Source organism: Cygnus atratus, chromosome 7, assembly GCF_013377495.2.
Source record: "Cygnus atratus isolate AKBS03 ecotype Queensland, Australia chromosome 7, CAtr_DNAZoo_HiC_assembly, whole genome shotgun sequence".
NCBI lineage: Eukaryota > Metazoa > Chordata > Aves > Anseriformes > Anatidae > Cygnus > Cygnus atratus.
In genome coordinates this window covers 7,312,560-7,339,114 of record NC_066368.1, presented here as the reverse complement: position 1 = coordinate 7,339,114, position 26,555 = coordinate 7,312,560, and the positions used below count along the sequence as shown (strand labels likewise).

Sequence of the window (26,555 nt, the reverse complement as noted above, 5' to 3'; positions counted from 1 at the left end):
ATAATCCTAACATCAGCACTTTTTAAAAATTAACTTTTTTTGTTGTTGTTGATCACTTCTTTACGAAGTGAAAATGCTATCCTAATCAACAGCATGCTTAAAGCATTGAGTTTAACGCAGCAGACTTGCATTAACTTTCTAAGCTTTACCACTTATTTTCTACATTTCCCAGAGTCACTTAGAGATATTTTCTCTCAAACTGTTCAACTATTGTGAGTGCCCAGTAAAGTATGCAAGAATAACAAGATCTAAAATAAGCTTAATTGCAGTTCCAAGAGTCAAGGTTCCTCTACAATGCAAATATATTCCTTACAGAAACAACTGGCTCTTTTTTTTTTTGTTTCAGGTCATTCCCATCTAAAAGAAACTCAGATATACAACATGCTAGTACACTGCTACAAAGCACTGAAGATTAAAAAAAAGAAAAAGATTATTAGAAATACATATGTAAGAAAAGAGAAACTTCTTAAATAAAAAAAATAGTCTTCAATTACTATTACTACAAGCACTAATTTGATATTGTAAGCACTTTTTACTCCACTTTTCATGAGACCACTGAAGTACAAAGCCATTTAGCGAGAGTTTTAAGAGAATTTTAGGAAAGAAATGGATCTCTAGACGGAGTAGTTGAGAAAAAAATAGAATAATTATCCCCTTAACAGTAAGTTATTCTTGTAATTTAGTTAGGCTTCTTTATGGATACATCTGTTTTGATGGTACATAGTTTTTCCTGAAATCTTATATGAGTTTTGGATCTTACCACCCCCCATCCCCCCCAACTAGATTTAGTTAATAAGACATGACATTTTCAAGTCAAAAGAAGGAGACCCTGTTAGTTTGGCATCCCTGCAAAAGAAATGTTGCTTTAAGTTTGCTTGTTGGCCACTGTAACGTTAAAAACACAAACAGGAGTTACTGCACGAAAATCTACTTTCCTTTCCAGATGGGTATTTGCTCATCCTTCCAAGAGTGGCACACAGAAGCGATGCCCTTTCTGAAGGCCTGTTCTTCAGAAAGTAACGAGCCCTGGTTGCGAAGGAACCTCACAAGGAAAACACAGGCTGGTCCCTCAACGCCCAGCACCTGAAACAAGGCAGCAATGACCTCTGACCACTGCTGGTACTTACAAGTCATGGCAAACTGCATGATGAGCAAAATACGGGGGAAAAGGGCGTCATTGGATGGCAAAAGGGGAAAAGTTACCAAAAGCTCTTTCTTACATTTGTCAGTATAGACCCCGATCCTCTTAAGTTTCCTTTGAATCCAAGGACCTGACTGAGCAGCTCTAGACAGCAGCATGACTTCGCAATGGAGACATTCCCTACTGCAAGAGAGGAGAAACCTCGGAGGTGATTTCCAGCATTTCACCCTTCCCTCCTCCCCCAGGGCCAGACCACATAAAAGAAACTAGGGACAGCTGGGACCAAAGGCATTTAGGTATCTCCAAACATTTGGCTTCCATGCAGGGACACGGCGCACGAATCACCAGTGGCGAGGAGCCCCGCAGTATTCCAGCGGTGTCTGATGGAAAGCTGTTTTGGGAAAGAGAGGGCCTTTGAACATAACAAGCAAAGTTCATCTCAACATTTTATTAACTTTGGCACAGCCACAAGCTTTCTCGCAGAGTAAACTGGTTTTATTTATCAACCCAAACCGGATGAATAGCTTTCTCGTTTTTTTCTTTCTGGCAACCCCAAGTCTTCCCAAATGACAACACCGCTGGTATCTCCAGCTAGCTGCAGTGCGGCTGAACGCCATTTCAAACTTGCTGCCCGAGCCAGTAATCTCACAAAAGAAAACCCCAACAGCATCTTTGTACATCCAGCACGGCTGCTTTCTGTCTTTCTGACCCTCCCTCAAGTAAAACATACGGTACGTGAAGAGCCCAAGATCGCCCGGAACCTGAAGCATCAGGAGGAGGAAAGCAGGTAAATGACAGAGGGGTCAGGAGAGAACTGCTGCTAACGAGAAGACAATTGTTATCAAGGACATTTGGTGCAAGGGAAAAAAATTTGGAGAAGCAGGCGCTTTAACCAATTAACTACATCATATTAAAATCCAATTATTTTGATTTAATAGCTCTGTTTTACTAGTTCCTGCAAGCCTCCCACTACAGTAATTTCACCAAGTTTCAAGATAAAGCAGATACAACGTTTGTTAGTGAAAGACATACAGAGTAATTTATATTGAAAGAGTTAGAGCTAAACTGTCATTAAAATTTGGAAAACGTAAATTTCTTTTTAATCTTTTTTTTTTTTTTTTTTTTTTTTTTAAGTAAGCACTCCCCAGGCTATTTGTGATGAAATTAAGATGCTACAGAACAATAATGACTAACTTGGGACCAAGGGGGAGGAAGTAATTTCCTTAGGGTTTTATTATCTAGGTAAAAAAAAAAAAAAAAAAAAAAAAAAGAGGACTAGATTTCCATTCACTTTAAAATTAATAAAACATTTTGATGCATGGCTGTGAGTGCCTGACTTTCACAGAACAAAGTATATAAGCATTGATCTCCCAATAAAGGCTTTAGTTCATTTATATGCATCACTGCATGAGCCACTGTGGAGCACAGCTCCTCCAATACTTTCCGTTCAATAGCGGAAGTATGCTCTGGAAATACAATGCGGGAGAAAATCACATTGGGTCTCATAGTCTTACCCTACCTCAGTCTCTTTATTTTGAAAGCCTAGCAAATGTTGGACGTCAGTGAAAATTAATTTCTTTGACCTGTTTTAAACATACTGATACCAAACTTCACAGCTACGCAGTAATGATTCAGAAGTTTATAGCTTGCTAGCGCCATTTAAATGACTGAATATTTAGATTAATGTTGATATAGGATGAAAACAATCTCTAAATGCTTCATTAAATTACCAGTGTGAAATAATTTGCAAACGTGAAGGAATGATAAACATCTCTCTCACAGGTAACTGCCTACGGACTTACAGACACAGGTGTGATGCCATCTCATTCACTATTTGCTTCCAAAACTGTACTTATGAATTTATTTTTAAATACAGGGGTAAGAATATCAACAACAATATATTATTATCACGGGACTACACTAAGTTAACATTAGATACCATTCAGAATTTCTAAGATGACAATAAATAACATCCCTCACAAATACAGAGAATTTTTTTGAATAAATGCCAAGAAAAGCCCAGTCACCTAAGCACATGCAAGAAATCTTATTTCACTAATTTACATCAAATAAAAAACAAGACTTTTACAAATACTTCTTATTCGCTATCAGTGGTATATAACATGCCGCATGTGTCAAACTGACATATCACTTTCTCACTTTCTATGCTGTCTTGCAGATAAAAACCTTAATTTTTTTCCAACCCACTGGTGACCACAGTTGATCTTGTGTGTTCTTGGAAGGATGGTCTAATGTTTTGGAGAAAAAGTAGAGATTAAATACCTATGAATGTGCCTGTAAACTATTACATTCTCCCAGACAACGCCGCACGTTGAGAGGAAAGGAAGGTATATTTCATGTCAAAAAATAACATGAAAGAACAAAAACTAGGAAGCAGTTACTTCTATTCAGAAGACTCATATTTATATTATTAAAAAAAGTTTTTTGGCATATAGTCTTTAAAATATGGACTTTAAATTCTTGCTTTTTCAACACTATTATTGAATGCAGTCATTATATACGACCTACACAGTGAATTGATTGCTAGCTTATTTATATGGGCTAGATGAGACAGCAAAAGGAAGCAAGGATCATCAATCTCTTGAGACACTCCTCAGAAACACCAGACTCAAAAAGGAAGAAAAAAGAAAAAAAATCTGAATGTTCTGAGAGGATTTCAATCTAACCACAAATTGTCTGATGTAGCCCTTGACCAAGGAATCCATGATGATGGATGACAGAGACCAAGATGAATTAGCCCAAGCTGACTTTGACAATAAGACTGCGTTTAGATTTCGTACAGGGAAGTTGGTACTTGCCTCTGCATTATTTCAGGTGTATCAATATCACAGTGCTGTACAGCAGTGGGGACCTACCTTCAACTGCTGTGACAGTGTGCATCTAAGATTTTTACTGTTTTCCTCTGCTTATCTCCTCTTGACCATTTCAAATTTCCTTAAGAATAACACAGAATTTTCTCCAAACTGCCAAGGAGAATATCAGTGATAAAAAACAGTTATCAACTACCCGCCGGAATGAATGGCTAAGTTTGACTATGTAATTCTCAGGAAATACAAAGAGGTCAGAAGTGCTGATTGGAAAATTCTATGTAGTAAAAATGTTTTGCCAACTTAAAACACTGTCTGAAAAACAAAAACTTCAGAGCAGAAGTCATTCATACTGGAAGCAGTTTTCAAGAGACAGAACTTCCCCTGAATGGATGTATCGCATCTCAGCCACCCCAATTAAATATTCATTTAATCATATAATACTCATTTATTTTTGAAAGCGTGGCACACACTTTCTATTTAAACCCTCAAATGACATTATAAATGTACAACAAGTGTGTCAGAGAAAGAATCAGGGTTATCAGCAGTGGAATCACTACCTCGTGGTCTGCAGCAGTAGCAGCTTTGCTTTTTGTGGAGTATCAGGGACAGAATTCCCGTTAACAATAGCAGCAGTGAAAGAAGTTGGATGTTAGACCCTGTGCTGATAATTCTTCCGGCTACATGAACCATGGTCTGTGCAGGTGGACACACAGTTATGTCAAACAAATGCTGCAGTTTTCACATTTTTCTTTCCTTTAAGGAAGAAACTTCTTTATGGATAAGTTTCTTTTTTTTGGAGAAAGTCCTGTTACATAGCAAGCTGGCGGGCCTCATCATTTTCTGTTCTACGTAATCTCTTTTAGAAAACAAACATCTACATTATAAAATATGATGGCAATTTCATTCTGAAATGAGTTACATATTGGACCAAGATTATATTTAAAGCAATAATTCATTAAGGCCACAAATGCTATGCACATGTCTAACTTTTCCATCACGCTATTTTCCCTGAAATCTCTGATAATTCATGGTAGTAAACATCTGCACATATCCCCGACGAGCACCGAAAGCATTTGATATCAGTGAAATACAGAACAAAATCTAGATACTGAACAAAATAAGGAGCCACACATTTTTCCTCAGTACTCCTGACGCATTGCGGCTCCTCTTTTACTGAACTAATACTAAAAACTCCTGTACTTTCCAATTGTACAGGGAAACAGGTTATGGTTATATGACATGCAAAAAGCAAACTGTTTAGCAATTATCATGTATTGCCAAGGCATTCTCACTAAACAGTAATTACATGAGCTGAATGGACGAGGTAAAGACAAACAAGGCAGCTCAAACCCGGCATTTAACTTCAAAGTGTCAGAGGCAAATAAAATGAACACCTCCAGTTTTATCCATAGCTCTTCTTTGGAGAGCAATTTAGTACAAACACCAGCGTAGCTCTTCTTTAAGTGCTCCTGCTCACTGACATCTTTAGTCTTTATTAAACCCAACCGTGATGATTTCCTTTGGTCCTAAAAAGTGGGAAAAGATTGATTTTTTTCAAATCTTCTATCACCATTCATGTCTGATAGAAAAAAGGCTTCCTCCAATATCGCTTAAGCATGACTCAGTTACTACATAAGCGTTTGGTAAAATGCTCAGGTAGCCTGGTAACAAATACTGAAATAAGCTTATTGAAGCTGGGTATTAAAAATCCAGCGTTAGAAATCAACTTGCTCTATGTGCAATGCAGACCCAATAGGAAGCTTACCTTGGTAATGGTTTCCTTTGTATAAATTTGTTATAAATTATTTCAATGCAAATTATGGATATAGGAGATTAATGAGAACATAAGAGTGTTCGTGCACTTTGAGCATGTGTGTGGAACAGAAAGGTCAATCTGGGGTTTTGTTTATCACTCGAGATGGAAAAAAAGAAAAACTTGCCAATGTATATATTGAAAGCAAATATATTGAAAGCTAAACCAGCTAGTAATTATGTTAATATCAGAACTAATTAATAGTTAGAGAACAACTTTTATTGATATCCATGAAATCACATTATTAGAATATCAAGTTAAAGGTCTTTCTAATGGCATTAACTGGCACTGTGAAGCCTTCCTCTTCACACAAAGAAACTGCGTGATGATTGCACCCAGCAGCAGCAATCTGATTACTGACATGCATATTGCCTTCAAAACTAAAAATATGATAGTTATTATCCACTGTCATCAAAAAGCATCACTGATGCTAGTTTCCATGGAAATAAAATCTACAATACTACTTTCTAATGAATACAAATCATAACTCTTAGCTTACACTGAAGGGCTCAAAAGTTATGTTTTAAAGGGCCTTAAAATTTCATTTCTGAAGGAAAAAACATTTGAGATAAAGTGCATTATTTATAGGTTTGCTTTATTCTGGAGCAGAAGCATTTTCTTTGCAGCAACGCCAATGTCAGGAAGCCGCATCTGGAGTACAGCGCATCTTCTGAAGAGAGCAGGAACTTCGCAAATAATTCTCACCTGGGGATCTACAGCAAAACCCACAGATCTGAGACGGGAGCAGAACCACTGCTGAAACTGCTCCGAGGAAGAGCTGAGTGCTGCTGGGGCAGCGGCAGGGGCCGGGGAGTGCAGCTAGTCCCAGGACAGGCCAAGGGAGCAGCTGCAGCTCTGCTTGTCCCTGCCACCCGGGCTCCCCACCACTGCCGTCACAAGCAGAGGGACTGCGAGACGAGCCTTCGTGCCGGAGTCAAGCAGTGTCATTAAAAATGGAGTATTTTATTAAAAATCAGGTATTTACAATTACTTATCCAATGGTCTGCAAAATATAAGTAAAAACACTCTCACAAGCAAACCCTTGCAGTTTCTGGCAATGCAAATTATGCCCTTAGTAACAGCATAGTCTAAGCAACAGCCACCTGACAGACCTAGGACCAATCTCATCAGACAATTTACATTATCGCAAGACTTAAGTGAAAAGGGTTTGTGATTTCTGCACTGCATACGCACACAATCTTCATCACAACTGTTATCTTTCTTGTCAATATTAATGAACACGAGCTGGCCATGACACAGAAATGCAAGCCTTAAAATCCCACATGACCCAATCATTTTTTGGGCTCCTACTTACCCACAGATCTAGCTGAACCCAAAGGAACGAAAGCAGATGCAATAAAATGATTCATCACTGTACCAACTCTTCAGCGATTAAATAGATGATCCATCTGGATCAAAACAAAGATCCTGTTGTACATATCACTGCCGTCCCCCCTTTATCTGGGAAAGCCAGAAGATGAGCTTACTGCTGAAATTCTGCAGTGCCAGGACCAGAGGAGCTGGGGATCTGTATCTAGCCTATTCTCAATAATTACTGCCAGAAGGCCAAGGTTTTGGTGTATAATAATGTTTTTTCTCTATGTAGAACAGAATCCAAACCACACTGAGTTGTTTCCAATTAATTTCTGGACAAAACACTGCAGTATAAACACGTAACTATATCAACAGTAAAGATTTCCAGGACCATACATCTATTTCTGGTTCTTTCGTTGAACACACGTCAAATCAATTTGTTTATGGTTATAGGGCACAAGTCACTGCCAGGCAGCGGAACAGGAGCTCACTGTCACATCTCATTAGCTGCACCAAAGCAAGAGCACACCTAGAAGCCAGATTTTCATACCGTTACCATTCATCGCTTACAAAAATTGCCACAGCTATGAACTGAGAAGGTCTTTACACCAAGCCAGATAGTGACAAGTCGCTTTGCAAAAGAAATCAATACCCACCTCTATTTGCTTTGCACTTGAAAAATATTGTAGAATTCTCCCCCATATGCACGTAGAAATCACTTCCCAATATAGCAGAAGACTGAATAGAGCAGAAGAAGAATTTTGAAAGTGAACACTATCTGCAAATTGGAATCAATATGCTCTCAAACTTTGCATCCAAACTCCAACAAGTGCTTCAGGAAGATCTGAAAGTCTGAATTTTTCATGTTGCAATCAATGTAGTTGCTTACTTGGATAACAAAAACGTAGGATTTATTCCCTATAGTTAGATGTCCGAGTGGCAAGCAAACAGAACAGGTGTAACTACTCAGAGAGCTGAATAGCCTCCCCTTCTAGGACATGAAAAAGCAATACATGTTCAAAACAACAACAACAAAAAAACAGACCAACAAAACACTAAGAAAATAAATAAAAAACCCAATTTGCTATGTCAGAGACTTCTGTTAAACATTTTAGAACTGAATTGTGTTAAGGCTCGGTCACAACACAACAGGAATCTCTCCCTTAACTTCCCCAGCCCCAAACATTTCTGGAAGTAGCAGAGCATGTGAATTCTCCATCAAAACATTGCAGACCCCAAGTCGCACTGAAATATGCACTAGTGCTAGAAGAAAAACACTGCTCCAGAAATAGCTTACCGGGAGTCAAAGAAAAATTTAATTTCAAGGGGAACAGGACATTATCTACAACAGAAGTAACAGTTCGTCCCTTTTGATGGGTGTTTGAAGTATTCTCTGGCTTAGAGAAGTAATATTTACCAAGTCCATGTCTCCCTGTGGGAAGGTAAGTGAAAGAATGAATAGGAAATTATGTCAAGCTTAAAGATGCCTCCTTTTACTTCAGCACTCCCAATAACTTCACAGACACTGTTTTTATGCTCTATTATTTTTAAATTAACAACAGATCTTATTGATAGCTAGTGAAGTATATAAGAAAAATACCCAGCAGATTTCGCAACGCATTATCTTCCTACTTCCATTTCCCCTTCTCTCCTCTGCCATTAGAAACAGAGCTCATTTGGGACTGTGATGAATTAGCTCACTGAAAGAATTTACAGCTTACTCCTTATTTGATTTAAAAAATGAGAAAAGAATTAGTCAATACCATACAGTGCCTGAGAAATAAATATATTTTCAAAAAACCGTATTTAACAAGGGGGAGAGAAGACTGTTAAGTGCATGTGCATGATAGAAGCTACCCTTAAGTAGATCTTATTTTTTTCTTTTAAGGTTGAGGTGATGAGTATTTATTTCTTTGCATATTACAGGGATGGAATCTGCATCAGTTCTGAAACCACGATTTTTTTTTTTTTTTTTATTTCTTGACTTCAGTATGAATAATTCAGATTATTTAAATCATTTCAATGAGATCATTCTGTACACTATAATTTGACCACTCGATACCAGCCCACGGTACTACACTTTCTTGACCATCACCCACGGTCCGATGGCTGACCAACAGCTCAGCCACAACAGCAGCACGGGCCGCACGCAGAAGTGAACGCGAGCGGGGGGGCCCTTAGCAGCCAAAGGCTGCAGCTCCCCGAGCGCTGCTGTGTGTTTCGAGAGCTCTCTGAAAATCCCTCAGCAGCAGCCTCAAAAAAAAGAGTCACTGGTCATAAACGGCACATTCGGTACGAAATGTTCAGTCTGTTTCTCGTTTAATTTGATACTTTTATTTTAAAATATTGGAAAAGTAATATTTAAAAAGTTGTGAATAAAGCAGATGACTGAGCATACAACTAGTAAAATGTCCAAAAGCTTAGTCTGGGCATTGGTTATATATATACACACACACATATATATGTATTTTACAGTGAATCCATACTAAGGTGTATTTTTTTTAATAATAAAAACAAGCTAAGTGAAAAACTTTAATAGTAAAAACAGAACTTGAAAACCTACAGACTGAAGGAATTAGAACTTCATAGAAAAACAAATGCGCAATGTGATGAATGAGGAAATAGCTTAAGGTAATAAAATTGAGAAAAAGTAAAAGAGATGAAGTATCTTACAGTAAAACTTCAGGATGCAAAACTACAAATCTGATGATTAACTTGCTTCCCAGTTTTAATACAATCACTTAACTTACCACTCTATTTCAAGAGCACAAGAAACTCAATTAACTCATTAACTCAAGAAAGTTCTCTCTCAATCTCTGAAGCACACTAGAAAGCCTAAGAAAAAAGTACCTGGAAATTATATTTAGACATAGCTTAGGGTGGGGAAGTCCAGAAACACCACATATATAGAGTAGAAGGAAAGGAAGATGGGGAGAGAAAATAACTAGCCTGGATTGCAAACTGCTGCCTGCAAGCTAATGCAGGAGGTACCCTGGCAAAGCAGTCATCGTTCCCCCGCTGAAGATCTCTGACTATTACAACCATTTATACAAACTACCAAAAAACCCACAGCTTAGACTCAGATTTGTAACTGCCTACTCCTGCACCTCACTCTTAGGTAATGACTGTCATGCAAATATTACAATAGAGTCTGCTGGAGAAAGGTATATAAAGAATTGTCTCTTTGTGAGACAAAGACAAATTTGGGGAGATAAAGGAAAATTGTCAGTGAGGTGCTTTACTTCCCTCCCCCCTTAGAAGTCTGTTAGGCTTCAGGGCCAGAAGAAAACCCTAATGACTAAACACGTGTTTTCATCATGCACAGCTTGCCCCTCTTGATGAACTCTAGAGGCTCTCAAAAAGCGCCTTTGGCTTACACACTTTAATACCGTTGGAACAAGAGTCCCAGAAGATAATTAAAACTGAAGGAATTTTACGTTGCTATGTCACCCAAATACCACCATGGACTCTAAGTTAGATCTTTACTGTAAAAGCATCATTGATTTTTTTCAGACAAGGACACACTTCTGAGTTGAACTGCAAACAGTATTCTGCATAAAAAGCAAGCCGAAATTAAAACCAGCATGTAAAGATCATGATTTCTGTTCATACAGATTTTGCATACGTGTACCATGATGAAATCAAGTAATATTTTGCTTATAATTACTGGAAAAGCTAAAATTTCATTACGCAGAAAGTAAACATTTTTGTTTCCACGAAGAACGCGTGGTTTATGTAAACGCCTTTCCCAACAATGCTGACAATGCTGTAAGTTCTCCAGGACAAACGCAGCCCTGATGTGAACAACTGGCAAAATGCACCCTTCCTCAGGGGTGATCGGAGAGGCCAAGCCCCATCCAGCAGCACCACTTGCCCCCATAGCAGCAGGACCCTCCTCCCAGAAGCAGGGCTGCCCTCCTCGGGGCACGGGGCTGCTCCCTCTGCCCTCGTCCCCAGGAGCCTGAGCCAACTCACCCTGCACAGAACCAGAGCTGCCTGGGCTTGTCACCGCTTTTGGGGGGCAATGGGGTTTTTAGGGCACACAAATAGTAAAGCTCTACGTGTTACACTGGGATAATGGAAGGACTAGAGCCAAACTGGACTGCCTCCTTGGTTTACATCCCCACCTGGTTAAATACTTACTTTTTTTTCCCCCCTCCTCTTGCAAATACAAGTTAAAACCCACAGATTTTAGAAATGAGTGCCTTCTAAAAAACCACTGGGATATATCTTTTATGTTTATAGGGATAAACATAAAAGATATCTAAATTAATATAAAAAGAGACACTGAAATAGACCTCTGCTTCTGGACTGCTCACTGAACTGACATAATTACGGTAACCAGCCTGGCTAAATATACTGTTCTGACACTGTTAGATATCAGAAAATTGCAACACTAACAATAACCATGCAATAACCATACAATAACAATAACCATAACAATAACTAACAATAATCAATTAAAAAATAACCAATTAAAAAGTATCCATACACTAGTTAAGACCCACACAGTATCTTCCCCTAAGCAGGTCTTCTTGCAGCCACTACAACTTCTCTTGCTTCCCTTCCACTGCAGCTTTGAAATACTCACTTTAACATTTGAAGAGTTGCACAGTGAGTTGCAGGTTCTGCAATACCAAAAAATCTCTTTCCTCCACTTAATTATTTTTTGAACTTGCAAAAGAGTGTATTCTGTACAGGGCACATCTCCAGTGCCTGTACAGGTTTCTGGTTCCAGCTGTCAAAACCAGAAATGAAACTAATATCTGTGAAAGTAAATTGTGTGATCTTTGCTAGAAACACATTCTTTGCTGTCTGGTAAATCTGGTTTCCTTTCATTCCAATTATTAGACATAAGAGAATACTGCTTTAGTGACCTTTTACAAAATTACTTCCTCCCAACAGCTATTTTTAAAGTTCAGGAACTAATTACAATCATTGGTTACCCCAATCATATGCAACCAAGACTGTGGCTCCTAATGGCACTTCTACACAGCAGCTGGCAGGAATCTGAGTATCCTTGCTCACAACAGCAGCCAACACTTCATTCCTAGTTATTACCAACATATTTTCAGAAAATCAGATTATTTCAGATTCTCCTCCAATAGCTACAGTTTCAAAAGCTGCACTGGAAATAAAAATATTTTATCAGGCCTGGCAAAAAAAAAAAAAAAAAAAAAAACTGTGTTAAAAAAGTATTCTTTGTTCAAATATTGCTTGCAAGGAATAAAAATCCATCACAGATATTCCCATGCTTAGGTTAAACACCTATTGGAGCCAGGCTGCAGAAACGTAATAAAAGAAACAAAAATATTGCATATATACTATTTTCTCTGTTTTTAGGCTAGACCTGACTCCTGTCTGGACTGCCTTCAACACAAAAGTCTTACTTTGAGTCCATCAGCACAGCAATACGCCTAGGTTTGTCTTAAGCAAAAGGAGCGATTCAGTCTGAACTAGTGTAAATGAACTCAGCTAACTCTCTTGCTTTCCCTCTGCGTGTAACTGCATGGTCTGTCGAGTACTGTTCTGTGAGAGCTCTAAAAAAGAAAAAACTGAAGAGAAGGACTCCTTGAGCAATTGGCACGGCCTGCCTGCCATGTTCTGAGAGGGGCCTGAGAGCCTGGTCCTGCTTAGCCCTGACCTGGGTGGACCAGGTTACCTCCTGGGGGCTCTTCCACTCCAAATTACTCTGTCTAGTAACCAGACACCTTGTTCAGATGTATTTAAATCTTGTTTGGAATTATATATACGAATAACTGCTTGAAATCTAGCCAATTTTCTTGCTGTTTTCTGCTGAAGTCGGTATTTCTGCTGTTTAATGGTTTTGATAGTATAATTACAAGTTCCCTTGTAGTTTCTATAGCCTACAGATAATACACATTAATTAGGCAAAGATCCCACACTAGCCAAATATTTACAGCTACTGTACTCCCATGACCTGATTACTCCCATGGCTTTGTTGGTGGTATCCTCATTAGATGTCCTCTGCTCTGTTTATGCAGCTGAACTGATGCTGTTATTCATCCTCACACCTGGTCTCCTGCACCAATAGGCATTATTTGCTCTCCCTTACTACTGTGCCTGCTTTCTCTTAATTATTAACAGACATTACATCTCCAAGTGCTGCTTAGAGAACTGGTTTGGTCATTTGGTTCAGCAAACCTCACTGCCACCCCACAGGATGAAGCTTTGTCCCTGCCTCCACTGCAGCTCAGGTCCTTCTTTACTGTGCTCCTCATAAAAAAAAAAAAAGCTTGACAAACTTTTACAGGTAGACCTCTGTGCCTATAGACATGTCTCAAACCCAAAACTTCTGAGTAAAATCACGTTGTACAACATCTATCATCATCCATCACAGGGTGCTTTTCATATCCCCTAAGAACAGGTTACATAGCCCAAATCAATTTTGACTCCACACTTCACAGAAGTACCACGTGGCTGAACAGCGACTTGTAATTTCGGTTACTTGTTACGCAGCTAACTACATCACTCGAATCAAACCGTGTCTGTATATTTTGGTTTCTACTTAACACAAACGTCCACCTGCTTCGAGACCAGTGGAAATCCTCAGTTTGAAAGGGGGGCTAGGGGAAGAGATTACAATGGTTGTTTGTGTTACGAAGGTGTGAACACTATTCCTAAGCTTACGTCCCATGCAGTTCATATTGTCATCTAAGTGTTCTTGGCTTACAAGCTGTTGTACGGGCTATTCTTGCTATACTGCCCCAGATGTATGACTCAGCTACCTAGGAACAGTTTTCTGCAATTGTTCTGATAACCATCTTTGCATTTCTTGACTTTTCTATAAGATTAGGGCTGTAACTATGAAGGAGCTCCAGATAAGCCAAGCCCAACTTCTCGGAAATCATTTGTTGTAATTGCAAGTATCTACATTTTTAATGCATGGGCAATTTGCTATCCATGAGACTTTCATTTAAATTTAACTGAAGAACAACTGATGGTTTTGATTTTTTATATATACACGTACACACATCTACATATATCAAGTGCATGTACGTTTATCTGTACACATACCTTATACATATATAAAGTGTGCTTGTATTTATATATACAGAGATGAAAACTGTATGACTTTTTTTATAATTAAAAAAAATGTATATAAACTAAGCTTTCTGGATATCCAGCCTCAGATTTCTAGGAGGTTTCTGGGTTTATTTTCTTTCTTCAGCTAGGGAAAATATATAGCTTCAATTAACATAAAATGGATCTGAGGCTGCACAGACATTATATTTGTTCCAAGCTAAGCACCTAAAAATGGAAACAGATGACATTACTAAAGATCTGAAGATACTGACTTTTGGTTAAAATATTTGTAAAGATGTTCATAGTTCAAAGAGTCTATTTACCTTAAATAAAATTTAATGGAGACAGCCTTTTAACAGACTGCATTAAGGGAAATGCTCCGGTTTTTAACCATGACTCACTTCTGATTACTTCCGATAAACAGGTGTCCTTTGCAAAGCATCAGTCTGCTCTATCTAACCTTCATACACTGGAATGACCTTTTAGCCATTTCTGGGACGGGAATCAGCAATTGCATTTTTGATCCCTAAGGCTTTTGCAGGGCAATTGCTATGCTGCCCACCCATATTACTTTCCCATTTCTACCTGGCGTTGTTATAGAGCATTTGGAGACCACTTACCACACTTGCATTACAAAAGGATTGCTTATGCTTTTTTTTTTCTTTATTTTAAAATTACTGGAAGCATTTAAAAATAGCAGCCCTAAAGAAAAAGCAAGAAAAATTGCTCATGCTGTACTAATAATTATGAGAATTATCAGATTTCTCTCCTGCTATTCCACAGACAGAAAATAACCACAGTATTCTAGGCAGTGAAAACAATAACAACATAAATACGCCAACCACCATTTTCTTTAGCAGTGTTGCCCCCAGATGCTGAGCTCCACCCTGCTAGACCTGCAAGAGATTTATAACACTAGAGATAAGCACCTAATTTCTGCTTCAGCTTGTGGTTAAAGAAGCGGAAAGGAAGAAAAAAATTGAGTAGTCATTTTGAGATATCGTTCAGTTCAGCACTCTAGGAAGGTGAGACCCGACCCACGTAACAACACTGTACTTACTCTCAGTCCAAGAATCTGAACTACTTAACTCATTTGACTTCATAAAACAGCAGCGTGACATAAGACTATACTCATGAGAAGGAATTCCTCCCACAAAAGGAAAGGCTTTCTTTGCAGTCACTCAGTATTTTATAAGCCCATATTTTGACACTTTTACCACAAAATTTAAGACTAGATATCAACTGTCTGTGCTGTACGAAAACGCATTTTCCTCCTGTTGAAGGACATCAAATACCTACATTAAAGAACAGCAGTATCGTTAGTGAAATCTTTAATAAAATTATTGTATTATATATTAAATATTAAGGGTATTTTCAAAAACCTTCATTTCCAAATTTATTCCTGATATTTAGCCTGATTATGCTTAAGATAATGTAATTTTTGTGTTTAAACCGATTAAAATAGCAATGAGAATCAGACCTAAGTACTGAGATTTCCTCTACTAATGAAAACTTTAGTATACTTTAATATAGCCTGTATATCAAATCTCCTTGAATGCTTTAATACCACCTCTCAAAACCTCACCAGAACAGAAGGCTAACTGTTGAAATCCAGATAGATGTATAGGGCCAGTACTGGGTAAGAAGCTTGAATCATACAGAGAACCAGAAAGAGACTCATGCATCTCATCACTTAATGCAAACAGCTGCATTTAGCAACTCTAAGTGCAAACCAAGCTCCTAAGTGTATAACATGTTGCAGGCCAAAGGAGATGTGTAAAAAAGAGTACAAGCTTATGCCAGGTACCACAAGCCAGAGCAGCCCTTGCTGACTAGGGCAGCAATAGCAAGCAAATTTCTGTTACAGGAGCGACAGGTAACTTACCAACAGGAGAACCTTTCCAGGTACATTGCAACCTGTACCAACCACCCTGTTTGGAAGCCTCTCATTTCATACACGTCTCCCAAGTCTGTTCTTGGTGCTGAAGAATCTGCTTGCTTGGTGCAGAGCACCATTTAGTAACCATCAATCCACCTACCTCTCAGCTATCTCCATCTGCTCCCTGTATTACAATTTTGTGCCCTCAAAAACATCTCAGCTTCTGATGGCCAGTTCAGCTGCCAAACACATGCCCTTATTTCTCACTCGCTCTTTCATTCCGCCAAAATGAATTGCTCTTCTCAGTTGCTGAAGACCTGGTATTTCTCCTTGTCCAGCTATGTGTTTATCAGACTATAAAATGAGAAGTAGAACCTTTCCAGGAGGCCTACCTGCAACAGGCTTCCTTTACTTCAAGAAAAAGTCTGCCAATGTTATCTGCTATTATTACTGACTTAGCAGGAGTTAAAAAAAACAACACTCCATTACATCTCCAAATTCCATCAGCACACTTGGGTTAAAAAAAAGACAAAAGCTAAATACAACTAATTTCTAATAGTATTTTACCCAAAATAGTTAACTCCTCTTAGATATTAATTTGCATACACAGACTCTCCCTGCTCCTTAAACATCGTACATTAAGAAGAGGTTAACTTATTATAATGGTTCCTCGAGAAAAATATATCTTAGAAGTGAACAAGAAGACCCAAAAGGAACACAGAGTACAAACAAGCAATGACATGTCATTTTTCCAAAGGCAATTGTGAATATCTGTGTTTAAGTAACTATCTAGAATGCACTGAAACATAACTAAGAACTAAACGCACACTGCTATTTGAAGAAGTTTTGGCAATTGCTTGCTTGGCTAGGACGAAAAACTTCTTAGCCCTTTACACCACCCATTATATGAAAAGGCTAGAAAAACCCACACATTAATTCTAGCCTTATCACTTGACTACTACTTCGATTTTTATTGATGGATAATCAGGTTAGTCAGATTGCTACTGCAATTTAGAGGCTCTCCCAACTACACTTGATTCTATGACAAGATTTGATGCTATGAATTGTTTCAAGAATCCCAGGAGACAAAAAAAAAAATGCTTAAGATGAACTTCTAACAAATTTTTAAGTTTTCAATAGGTTTTTTAAAAGTTTCAATTTTGCTTCTTTCAGTTTATGCCTTGGATTTGAGACACTTGGCCAGTCTGCCAGTTGGAAAAAGAAACTCCATACAATAATTCCATTTAAAGTTGATAAATTCTATTTTCTTCATGCGTTTCATGAGAAAACAATTGAGTCTGAATATACCAAAGTGACAAAGGATGCTTCACGATAGACATGACACCAGTAAAATGTCTGATTTAAAAAGGAAAAAAAGAAAGCTAGATTTTTGAAACTGCATCTCAGGCTTCTAGTTTTAAAGAGTGTGGAAGCTGCATACCTAAAATAACACTGTCAAACACACTCCCAAACCAAACACCTACCTTTGGAAATGATGACCTTCAGGAAGCAGAACTCAGAGGGATGGTTCACTAATGAACACTTCAAAGAGAGGAGAGTCCTTAACTTGCCACCCCCCTGTGCAACAGCCCCCGGCCCGAGCCGCCCGCCTGGCTGCCGAGCTTTGCAACAGGGCAGAACAACAGAGTTTAGAAAGTCCTTCCAGAAATGCACTGAACTGCCCAGAAACCATTCTGTTTACTCTGGTCAATAAAGCCCTGTTATCTCTCGTACAATGAGCCACACCGTTTATACAAACAAGGTTAGCTTTCATGCATCAGACATCTATTTATTTAGCAAGATCAGCTATCACTGTAAATCAATTTCTTCGCAAATGAGAAACACAGCTGCTGTGAGAAGTACTTAAAACTCTTTCCTGCATCCAATATTTGGACCAGATGAGAAGAATACAAAAAATTCAGGACAGTAATACACTAAACCAGGGCGCTGGCTTAGGTGTTACTAGCATTTTTAAGGAAAAGAGATCAAGTTGCATTGACTTAATAGTTTTATATTTTAAATGTGAAGTTGCAATTAACAAGTATTATAAGACAATCTTGCAGTTTCTATTCAAACTAGGTACTATTTGGATATGGAAGACACAACTATAAGTTAACAAGTATGTACTACAGGTTGCTTATTATGTGAACAAGCTTCAAAGCAAAAATACACTGCTAAAATGAATGTTGCTTATCAGTGTAGTAAACAACATTAACAGAAGACAAAGCTCAGTTTTTAATGGACATTTTGTCCAAGAACAGTCGGTTCTCAGAGATGAATTCACCTAAGAGCCATCTAAAAGGCTTGTACCTTTTTCAAATTAAAAAATAAAATAGAAAGGTCAGTACTTTGCTTGCAGAGAGTACAACACCCTGCAAAACGTGCATTTGGAACACCCCAGCTGAACAAGGGTCCCCAAGCTGAACAAGCCCTAGGTTTGACTAACGTGGATGATTTCTGTTATAACATTTTGAAGCAAGAGCTGGGGGCCAGGGAAGCACAACCACCAAAAAGCATTAAGTCCTGCTCCTAACAGATTCTTCTCTCTTGTGTTATTTTGTTCATTGATCTTTTTATCCATCATTCTCAATTTGAAAACGAGAAAGTCATATTCACTGCAGGCAATCAGAACCTCTGCAGAACTCGGACCCCTCCGAGGAAACCTAGGAAGGACCATGACTTCAAGCCTGGACACAGGGAGAAAAGCACATGTAAGGAGTATTACCGACTTGGATGCACTCGATGCATTTCACACTGGCTGCTACCAGAGGCAGTGAAGTGTGGAGAGCTCTGCTTCTTAACCACTGTAACCCCCACATGAGGGTACGCATGCCCAAGAACAGAGTATATGATATCTTATGAATGGTTTTTACAAGCAGGCAATAAATATTAGGTCAGGCTTTAACTACACTGATGATACCTTATTCTAAACTACCTGAATATACATGTACCAAAAAATTTTTTTTTTTGCTTGCTTTTGTTTTAATGTTCATATCCATGTCTCTGCAAAGCACTGCAGTGCACTTCCCCAGGAGGTCTCATTAAATAACAGAGAAGCCTTCTTAAGCCTCCAGTCAAAAAAGCTTAAATGTTCAGGATGAGCCAGAAAAAATCCTGATGGCCTTCAAGTTTATTTGAAAGACGGATTACAGAATATTATGTAAGGCACAAATCTCAGAACTATTCCCCATTGTATTTACAAATATTATCAAATTTTACAAGATCATGAATTTTCATAAAAAGTGACATTTTGAAAAAGCTTCGCTTGCTTTAATCCTCCTCCTTTCTTTTGATAGGATTAAATGTTGAAATGGCAGACTTAAATAAGCAGACTGAAATGCCAACTGTGAGGCATTTAACTCCATGTATTTACAAATTAACATTTCACAGTTGCTTCAAATTTTGACATTATTGTTTAGTATCTTCAGGCAATTCATTTCAGAAGGTGCTGGATTTGATCTACATTATTTCTCATTTTACATTCATATGTCACTCTACTGGAACACCTGTAAGGTTCCCTTAATCCCTGACAAAGGAAATTTGGTTTTATGAAAGGCTGAGAAATATCCCTTTGTTTTTATCACAATTTTTTATTAAAAAAGCCTGCCTACAGCAATTTCAAAGTTACCATTAAATTTACCAGTAAAAGTCCATAGCTGTCAAAATAACCCCCCCAAAACAGAGAAGATCATAGCCTATATATGTATAGACACACACAAATTCAGTGTAATACTGAGAGGTAGAGGCCAGTGGTCTTCCCCTTCAACTACTCCAGTGTTAAGCTCTGAATGTTCAGAGTGAATAAGAGAAAAGTTCAAACGAAATTCCTAAAATGTAGTGGGACACATCTGAATTCTTCAATTCTGTATATTATGCTACTTCAGAGGTTATTTGTGTGCTTCTAAGAACTGCTGCAAAGGCATAGTCCTATGGGCTATCAGATGTAGCATTTTAGACAGAAATATTTCATTTGCAAAACATAAAATGAAGTTCCTGCATTGCTAATGTTTGCATTCACAGAAGAGATTTCAAAAACAAACAAAGCCCAAATAACAACAAAAACAACCCTCAAAGCAGATTTTCCCCCCAACACTTACTGCCTTTAAGAACAGGGAAGTGCAGCCATTCCTACAGTGCTACCTCAAGGAGCAACATCCTTGCCACCAGAATTTAAAGGTGTTCCCTCAAATTTTCTGAGTATGTGATGTGATTATTTCAAAATCAGAAGTAATTATCTTGTGCTCCTGAACTTCCCTTATGAAAAGGGGCAAGACAGACAAGAGAAATCACAGAGCAGATGCATTTTGCTTCATAACTGAGAACCTTTCTCCCATTACTCTACATTCTTACACCCAATAAGGTGCACAAACTTGTCACAGTATGCACACGTTGCCCATTATTTAAAGATATATCTAAATTTTTAGCTATGGAACACCTGTCTACTAATCCAATGTTGCTAAATGCTGTCTAATTACTACATCCTGTCCATAAATAAATTTTACATACCAATGCAGTGATTAACGTTAATTCCAGCAGCACGCACTACTAATTAAGGTATTTACGAATGTTTACTTGTGTCACATGGGAATGTGCCAAATCATCTCTCTAGAAACACCTTCGTATTAGAACAGACACTTCAGAAATAATCTAGAATCAATAACACAGCACCTTCTTTTCAAAAACCAATTTTGACATCTACTAATATTCCATAAATAATGGGATCAGATTAAAGTCTCACCAAATTCATTACGAAGTATTAAGCCTGTCTAATCTTTTATCACTAACGTAATAAAAAAATAAAAATGCTAATAAGTGCAGGAAGTTATGAGAATTTTCCTCTAGAACGCTGTTGAGTGCAATCACTCAGATGATGAATTCTGAATGATGAAGATGATGAATGGTGCCTGTATGACACCATTACGAACTACAGACACTTTTCAGCCAGAACCTATTTAACTATTTCCCACTTCAACTTAGTCTATTATTTCTCCTCCATAGTTTCCGTACCTATTATTCATTCCAGCAACTTCATCTCAAATAATTATTGCACACAAGGGCAATAAAAGAAGGATTTAATATTACCAAGATATTCATACAGTTGCAATTACTCAGAAAAATAACTAAGTTCCCATCTTAAGTATGTTAGCAACATTCCTCATTTAATTGAGGGGCTTGGCAAATTCTCTTGCCTCCCAGCAAGATCTGCTAATATTTTGTAACTTAACTTGCATATTTAAAGTCTTTTCCCAAGGAAAAGAGACTTTTGTGATTTCCCTACATCTGGTGAACTGAAGCTGAAAAACAACACAGTTTTGTAAGGTGCTAACTTACAGGTGCTGTATTCCACCATAGCAAGACTTCCAAAATCAGGACCTTCAAGTTCAGTCACCTATTTGGTGGCCTGAAGCTCAGGGCAGTTGAACACAGCGAGTTCGTCATACTGGCAGCATAGCTTGAGGGTCAGCAACGCAGATCTGGAGTCTGGGCTCTCTGGCAGGCAGCGACTGAGCAATGAAGAACTGGAACACAGATACTTAAACTTCTGCACATTGCAAGCCATATTACCAAAAACTGAAATTTTGAAAGCCTGCCATTTCATTTTAGGTGCTCAAACAGAAGGTGAGCTGAGAGTCTCAGCCTGAGCACTTTTTTTTAGGATAATTTTAAACAGGACCCGTCTTTCTGCCTGCCATCAGTTTAAGTTTAGTCCTGCTGCCATCTGCTGTCAGGAACACACAGCGCCACACTGTCTGCTAGCAGAAGAGCAACAGGACACATCCTGATACTGCTCCTCAAGATAACCTATACATTAGCACAAATCAGTTTGTCCAGAGTACAACGTTAAATCAGCGCACTGCCACCGTAACTACTAGAGCACCAACCCTGGAAACGTGTGCACGGTTTCACACTTGGACTGTTCCCACAAAGGGGTCATTCAGATAGATAAATTAGTATCAGAACTGGGTGCAGACCCTGAAATGGTTTTCTAAACACTGACAATATTGCCTGTTTCTTGAAAATTTTGAGATATTTGTTGCTATTAGGAATAGGTTAAAACTATGAACTGGCCAGACTATTAGGGCTGAATTGCATTATCCTTATGCAATCATACACACAGAATTAAATCTTTAGAGGTAGAATAAAGCAAACCAGAAGAAGTTAAGCAAAATTAAACAAAAAGATCTGAAAATAAATTACCCCAAACCTCTACCTTGCCTAGCGACTCAATGAAATCTTGCAACTTCTAGGGTTAACTGAACTCAGTAAATCCTCTCAGGACCACTGCAACCCATTATGCTCCCTAACACCTCTGGCGGTGCGATGCTTTGCAGCTGACACTAGTTTAAGCTGCCATCATCCCTCTCTCCTTTCCCCACACACCTTTCCTTCTCTTTCTGCTGGCACTGCAGCTATCATGCAGTAAGGCAGCTCAGAGAACCGACGTGGCTAAACAGCTCTGACTGGAGGGGGTACAGAGGTGGCCAAGACAGAGAACTCCAGAAAACATAGTCCTGAGCCACTACTGGTTCCCATGATGTTTGGCTGCTGACCCAGGCTCCAAGAAAGCTCTCTGAAGTTTCTCTGCCTGTGCACCAGCTCCTGACTCCCTACTTGTGCCTTCCCCTCCTGCCTCCCCCATGCTGTGCTCAGAAAGCTGATTGCAACCAAGTGCTCGAGAGGGCTAGGGAAGTAAGAGTGCATCCTTTCCACCCATCAAGTTTTTCACTCAACTGAGAGTGCATCAGCTACGACAAGAGGCAGTTGTCTTTGCTGCTCAGCCATGCATCCTTTTAGGCAAGACCCAGTCCACAGAAAATACTTACTGTGTAATACACCCAAAACAGTATTTTTGGGTACTACACTGTATACTCAAAACAAATACCATAGCAGTTGTCACTAGGAGTTTTAAAAACACCACAAAATGGAATTTAACTGCAGAAGCTGAAGGAGGTGCTGAATGGCTTCTGGTTGCTGCATCCAGACAACACTGCAGATCTCCAGAACTCCAGTCTGATGCAGTGAAGGCACAGGGCTTAAGCTAGTTGCACTCAGACAGCAGAGGGTAAAACGCAGGACACTGATTTTCGTTGCAGTGATTTCTTTTTATCTTAACAACTTGCTTCATACAGCTTCTGTTGTTTTCAATAGGCACAGTACTTACTGCTCAGCATAAGCCCAATTCCATTTGATGACTACCACAATATCACTAATGTAAAATTTAAAGGCTCTTTCATATATCGCACCTCTTGTTTGAGGGGAAAAACAGGCAACTCATCCTCCCACATACACAAAAGAAGAGAAATGCAATTTGTAGGCTCTATGCTGCTGAACTCGTGTTATCAAGTATGATAATAAAAGATTAACATACAATACCACTAATACTGCCACTTTCTGTACTTGCAGACACCTGTAAAAGTATTTTTCTTCAGCAGACCTGGGAGGATTCGTATGCTCTTAAAAAACGAGAGACCTACAGCAATTCCCTCTGCATTTTGTCAAAATGTAGACAAAGGGAGGAAATCAGTCAAATGAGTAACCCTCTGATCACATGAATCTTCAATGCCTGTGTCAGAAGGGAATACATTACTGCCCAGTGAAAGACAGATAAATCTCCTTCACTGTTTTCATTGTTTCATTCACTGTTTTTCATTGCCTCACTCAAATGTAACAGGCCTACAAAATACATCATTTACACTGATTGTTTTAATGCATTTGTACAGCTGATAATCAATATGCTCCAATCAGGTACATTTTCAGCACGCTGATCTGACAACGAATTAAAAAATAGTAACTGGTCCATTATATTTTTAGGGTTTTCCTCCTGCTAAATCACCCATTTGGTTGTTCAAGAGATACATTCTTTCTAGGCAATGTATTAAGAACATAAAACATACTGCAATATGTAAAGATTAAACCTTTTTTTTTTTTTTTTTTTTACCGTTTTAATGGAACTCCTTGATTTTTCTTCCCAAACATTACTGCTCAGCTCCATTGTGCAATGAACATTTGTTTCTCTTTCATAGGATCCAAATATAAGCAACCTGAAACAGAAAAGCCTACGGTAAGAATTGTAATACTAGTATACATCCCAAATATCATAAATAAAACTCAGTGTTCTCCCTCTATACACCCCATTACTATTTTCCATGTGTACAGATACAGAAGTCCATACATAAGTGATTCCAAATGCACAGCCTTTCACAAAATGCAAGGCACTGCCACCCTCTAGTGGAAGTATTCTACATGTATCTAAAATCATTTTAAAATGGCTTTGGGGGGTGTTAGAGGGAGGAAGGGGTGTTTTTTTTGTTTGTTTGTTTGGTGTTTTTTTTTTTAAGTGTTAAGTCGGCAGATTAGTATTTTTCTGTAAAAGAATAGCTTATAAAATAAAGCAGTTACAGACACAAGAGTTTTTCGCTCTAGTTCTAAACTTCACAACATACAACAGCTTTCCCTGGTTGGAGAGAGAGTGTTACTGTAGTAGTAAAGTCACAAATACACAGTCAGCAGTAAACTATTTCCTAGCAAACAGAAGTGGTTCTTCAGGCATCTTATTCTATTCCAGAAGGCTACGAAGCTTTCCAGTTAGGTAACAGCGCTATAAGAGGGGGTGTGTGGGAAGCACTGAAGTTGTACACAGTTTATCTCGCAGTACTTGGAAGCACATAAATGTTTTGGAATAAAAACCTCAGATAAATTGTGCTCTTCCAAGAGAGCTATTAGAAACGGTCCTTGCCAAATGCACATAGAAAACTTCAAAATAAACATATCTAAGCTTTCGTCCAAACTAGTTTACTTATGATTGAGATTTGTTACACAACTCTTTAGATGATGGAGACCAAAGTTGTAATCGAATCCCAGCAATTTTCTCTGTTCATTTTCATGTTCTTAATGAATGTTTCTAGGTTAAGTATTTATAATTACAAAGTTTGTGGACTTTTAGATATGGAGATATGTATTAAATATCCTTTGAAAATTAAGTAAAAACAATTGAAAGCAACTTTTTTCAGCAACTGGAATTGGTAATATTAAACCAATCCCAAGGTAACGTACCTCTGTCTACAACAGTTCTCTAGCTTGCATTAAAGCAAGGGGAATGAAAGAAGTGTTCCTTTTGTACGTCTCTCTACGAATAATTTAACTGCTTTTTAGCTGAGTACGTGATTACATGGAGCGAGACTGTAGGCGAAGATCCTTGCAGTTACTCAGTTCTACATCTACACCTGGGCTGGTGCCCAGCACACTTGTATTTGCTGTACCCAGTGCCAGCTTTGTGGCTGCACGCTGTGCTGCCAGCCTCAGGTGTCGAGTCTGCGTGCTTCCCCATCTCTTCTCTACTGAAGCACTGCAAAGAGCAGCTGTCAGCCTCACTTCCAGCTTGACCTTCAGCACTTGTTTGTCTAGATGCTATTGATTTGATTACAGTAAGCAGAAATCCAGTCTCAGAACCAACCGATCAGGTACTTTGTCTGGGCAAGACTAAGCTTGTTCAGAGTTACTTAGACTGACCAGCTCACACCTTCTTTGCTTATTTTTAAGCCACCCTCAGCAACCCTTTATGGCTTTTCTATTCTGCTTTTAGTAGTTGCTTTTGAATAATGCGCTTTTTCTTCTGTGTCAACTGCAACTCATCGCCACCAGCTAGTGCAGTCAAGTTTTTCCACAGTTGGTCATTGCTTGCACACACTGCATTTCATTCCGACAGGACAGCAGAAGTTCTCTCTCCTGCTTTGCAAAGGAGGGAAGCACGGTGGGTCAGGGGAGAACAAAAATGCAGCTGATCAAAGATACAGATGGTTAATGCATTTAGAGAGATATAGAAAGATGGACAAAACTATGTACAGTGATCTTCCAGGAGTCCTTGCTGTCCCTCTAAAATATCCGCGCAGCAGCTATTCATCTGTCCTGTACTGGTGACAAGTAACGTACAAGAACTAGGACAGGAGATACATCACAACTGGAAAAAAAAATGATTTTCAATTACAACCATAACACCAAAGGTGCACAGAAAACAAACAATGGGATTTCACATTACATTAGGCTACCAACACCCTACTTGAAGAAACGTATCATAGCAAAAATACACACTTAAAGAGCAGTCCTGGTCCATGGGCACTTCATGCTGAAGTTTGGAATCCCATTTCCAGTTTCAGGAAGACAAAGAGGAAATTTTAACTGCTACAACACTAAGGAAGTTTTTGTTTGAATAACATCTTTGACAGCATGCTGTGTTCTCCAACGCAGCTGCAGATAAAGACTGATTACAATTGCACCACAGCACACCCCAAACAACTGCATATTAAAATGCACATTACTGTGTACTCCACAGATGTAAGATTTATAAACCAGTATAAAACACTGTATGAAAGACGCCCTGAAACAAGGTTTATAGCCCAAGCAAAAATTAAACCAATAAGAAAATATGGTTAAGTTACTGCCTGAGTAATTAAAATAGGTATACAGAAGGATTTCTACTGCTTCCCTAACTCCACATGGGATACCCTCGGGTAAGCACAAGGCAGAGCAGAG

The 26,555-nt window shown here is 38.6% G+C and overlaps 1 protein-coding gene across 1 annotated transcript in view; it reads right to left on the bottom strand.

Annotated features, from left to right (window-relative positions):
* PDZD8 (PDZ domain containing 8) overlaps positions 1-26,555 on the bottom strand; it is a 57,589-nt gene that overhangs the window by 7,960 nt on the left and 23,074 nt on the right. The window contains exon 3 of the mRNA XM_035547713.2: positions 23,965-24,067. Coding sequence (XP_035403606.1) covers positions 23,965-24,067 — 103 coding nt within the window. The remainder of the gene's footprint in view (positions 1-23,964; positions 24,068-26,555) is intronic.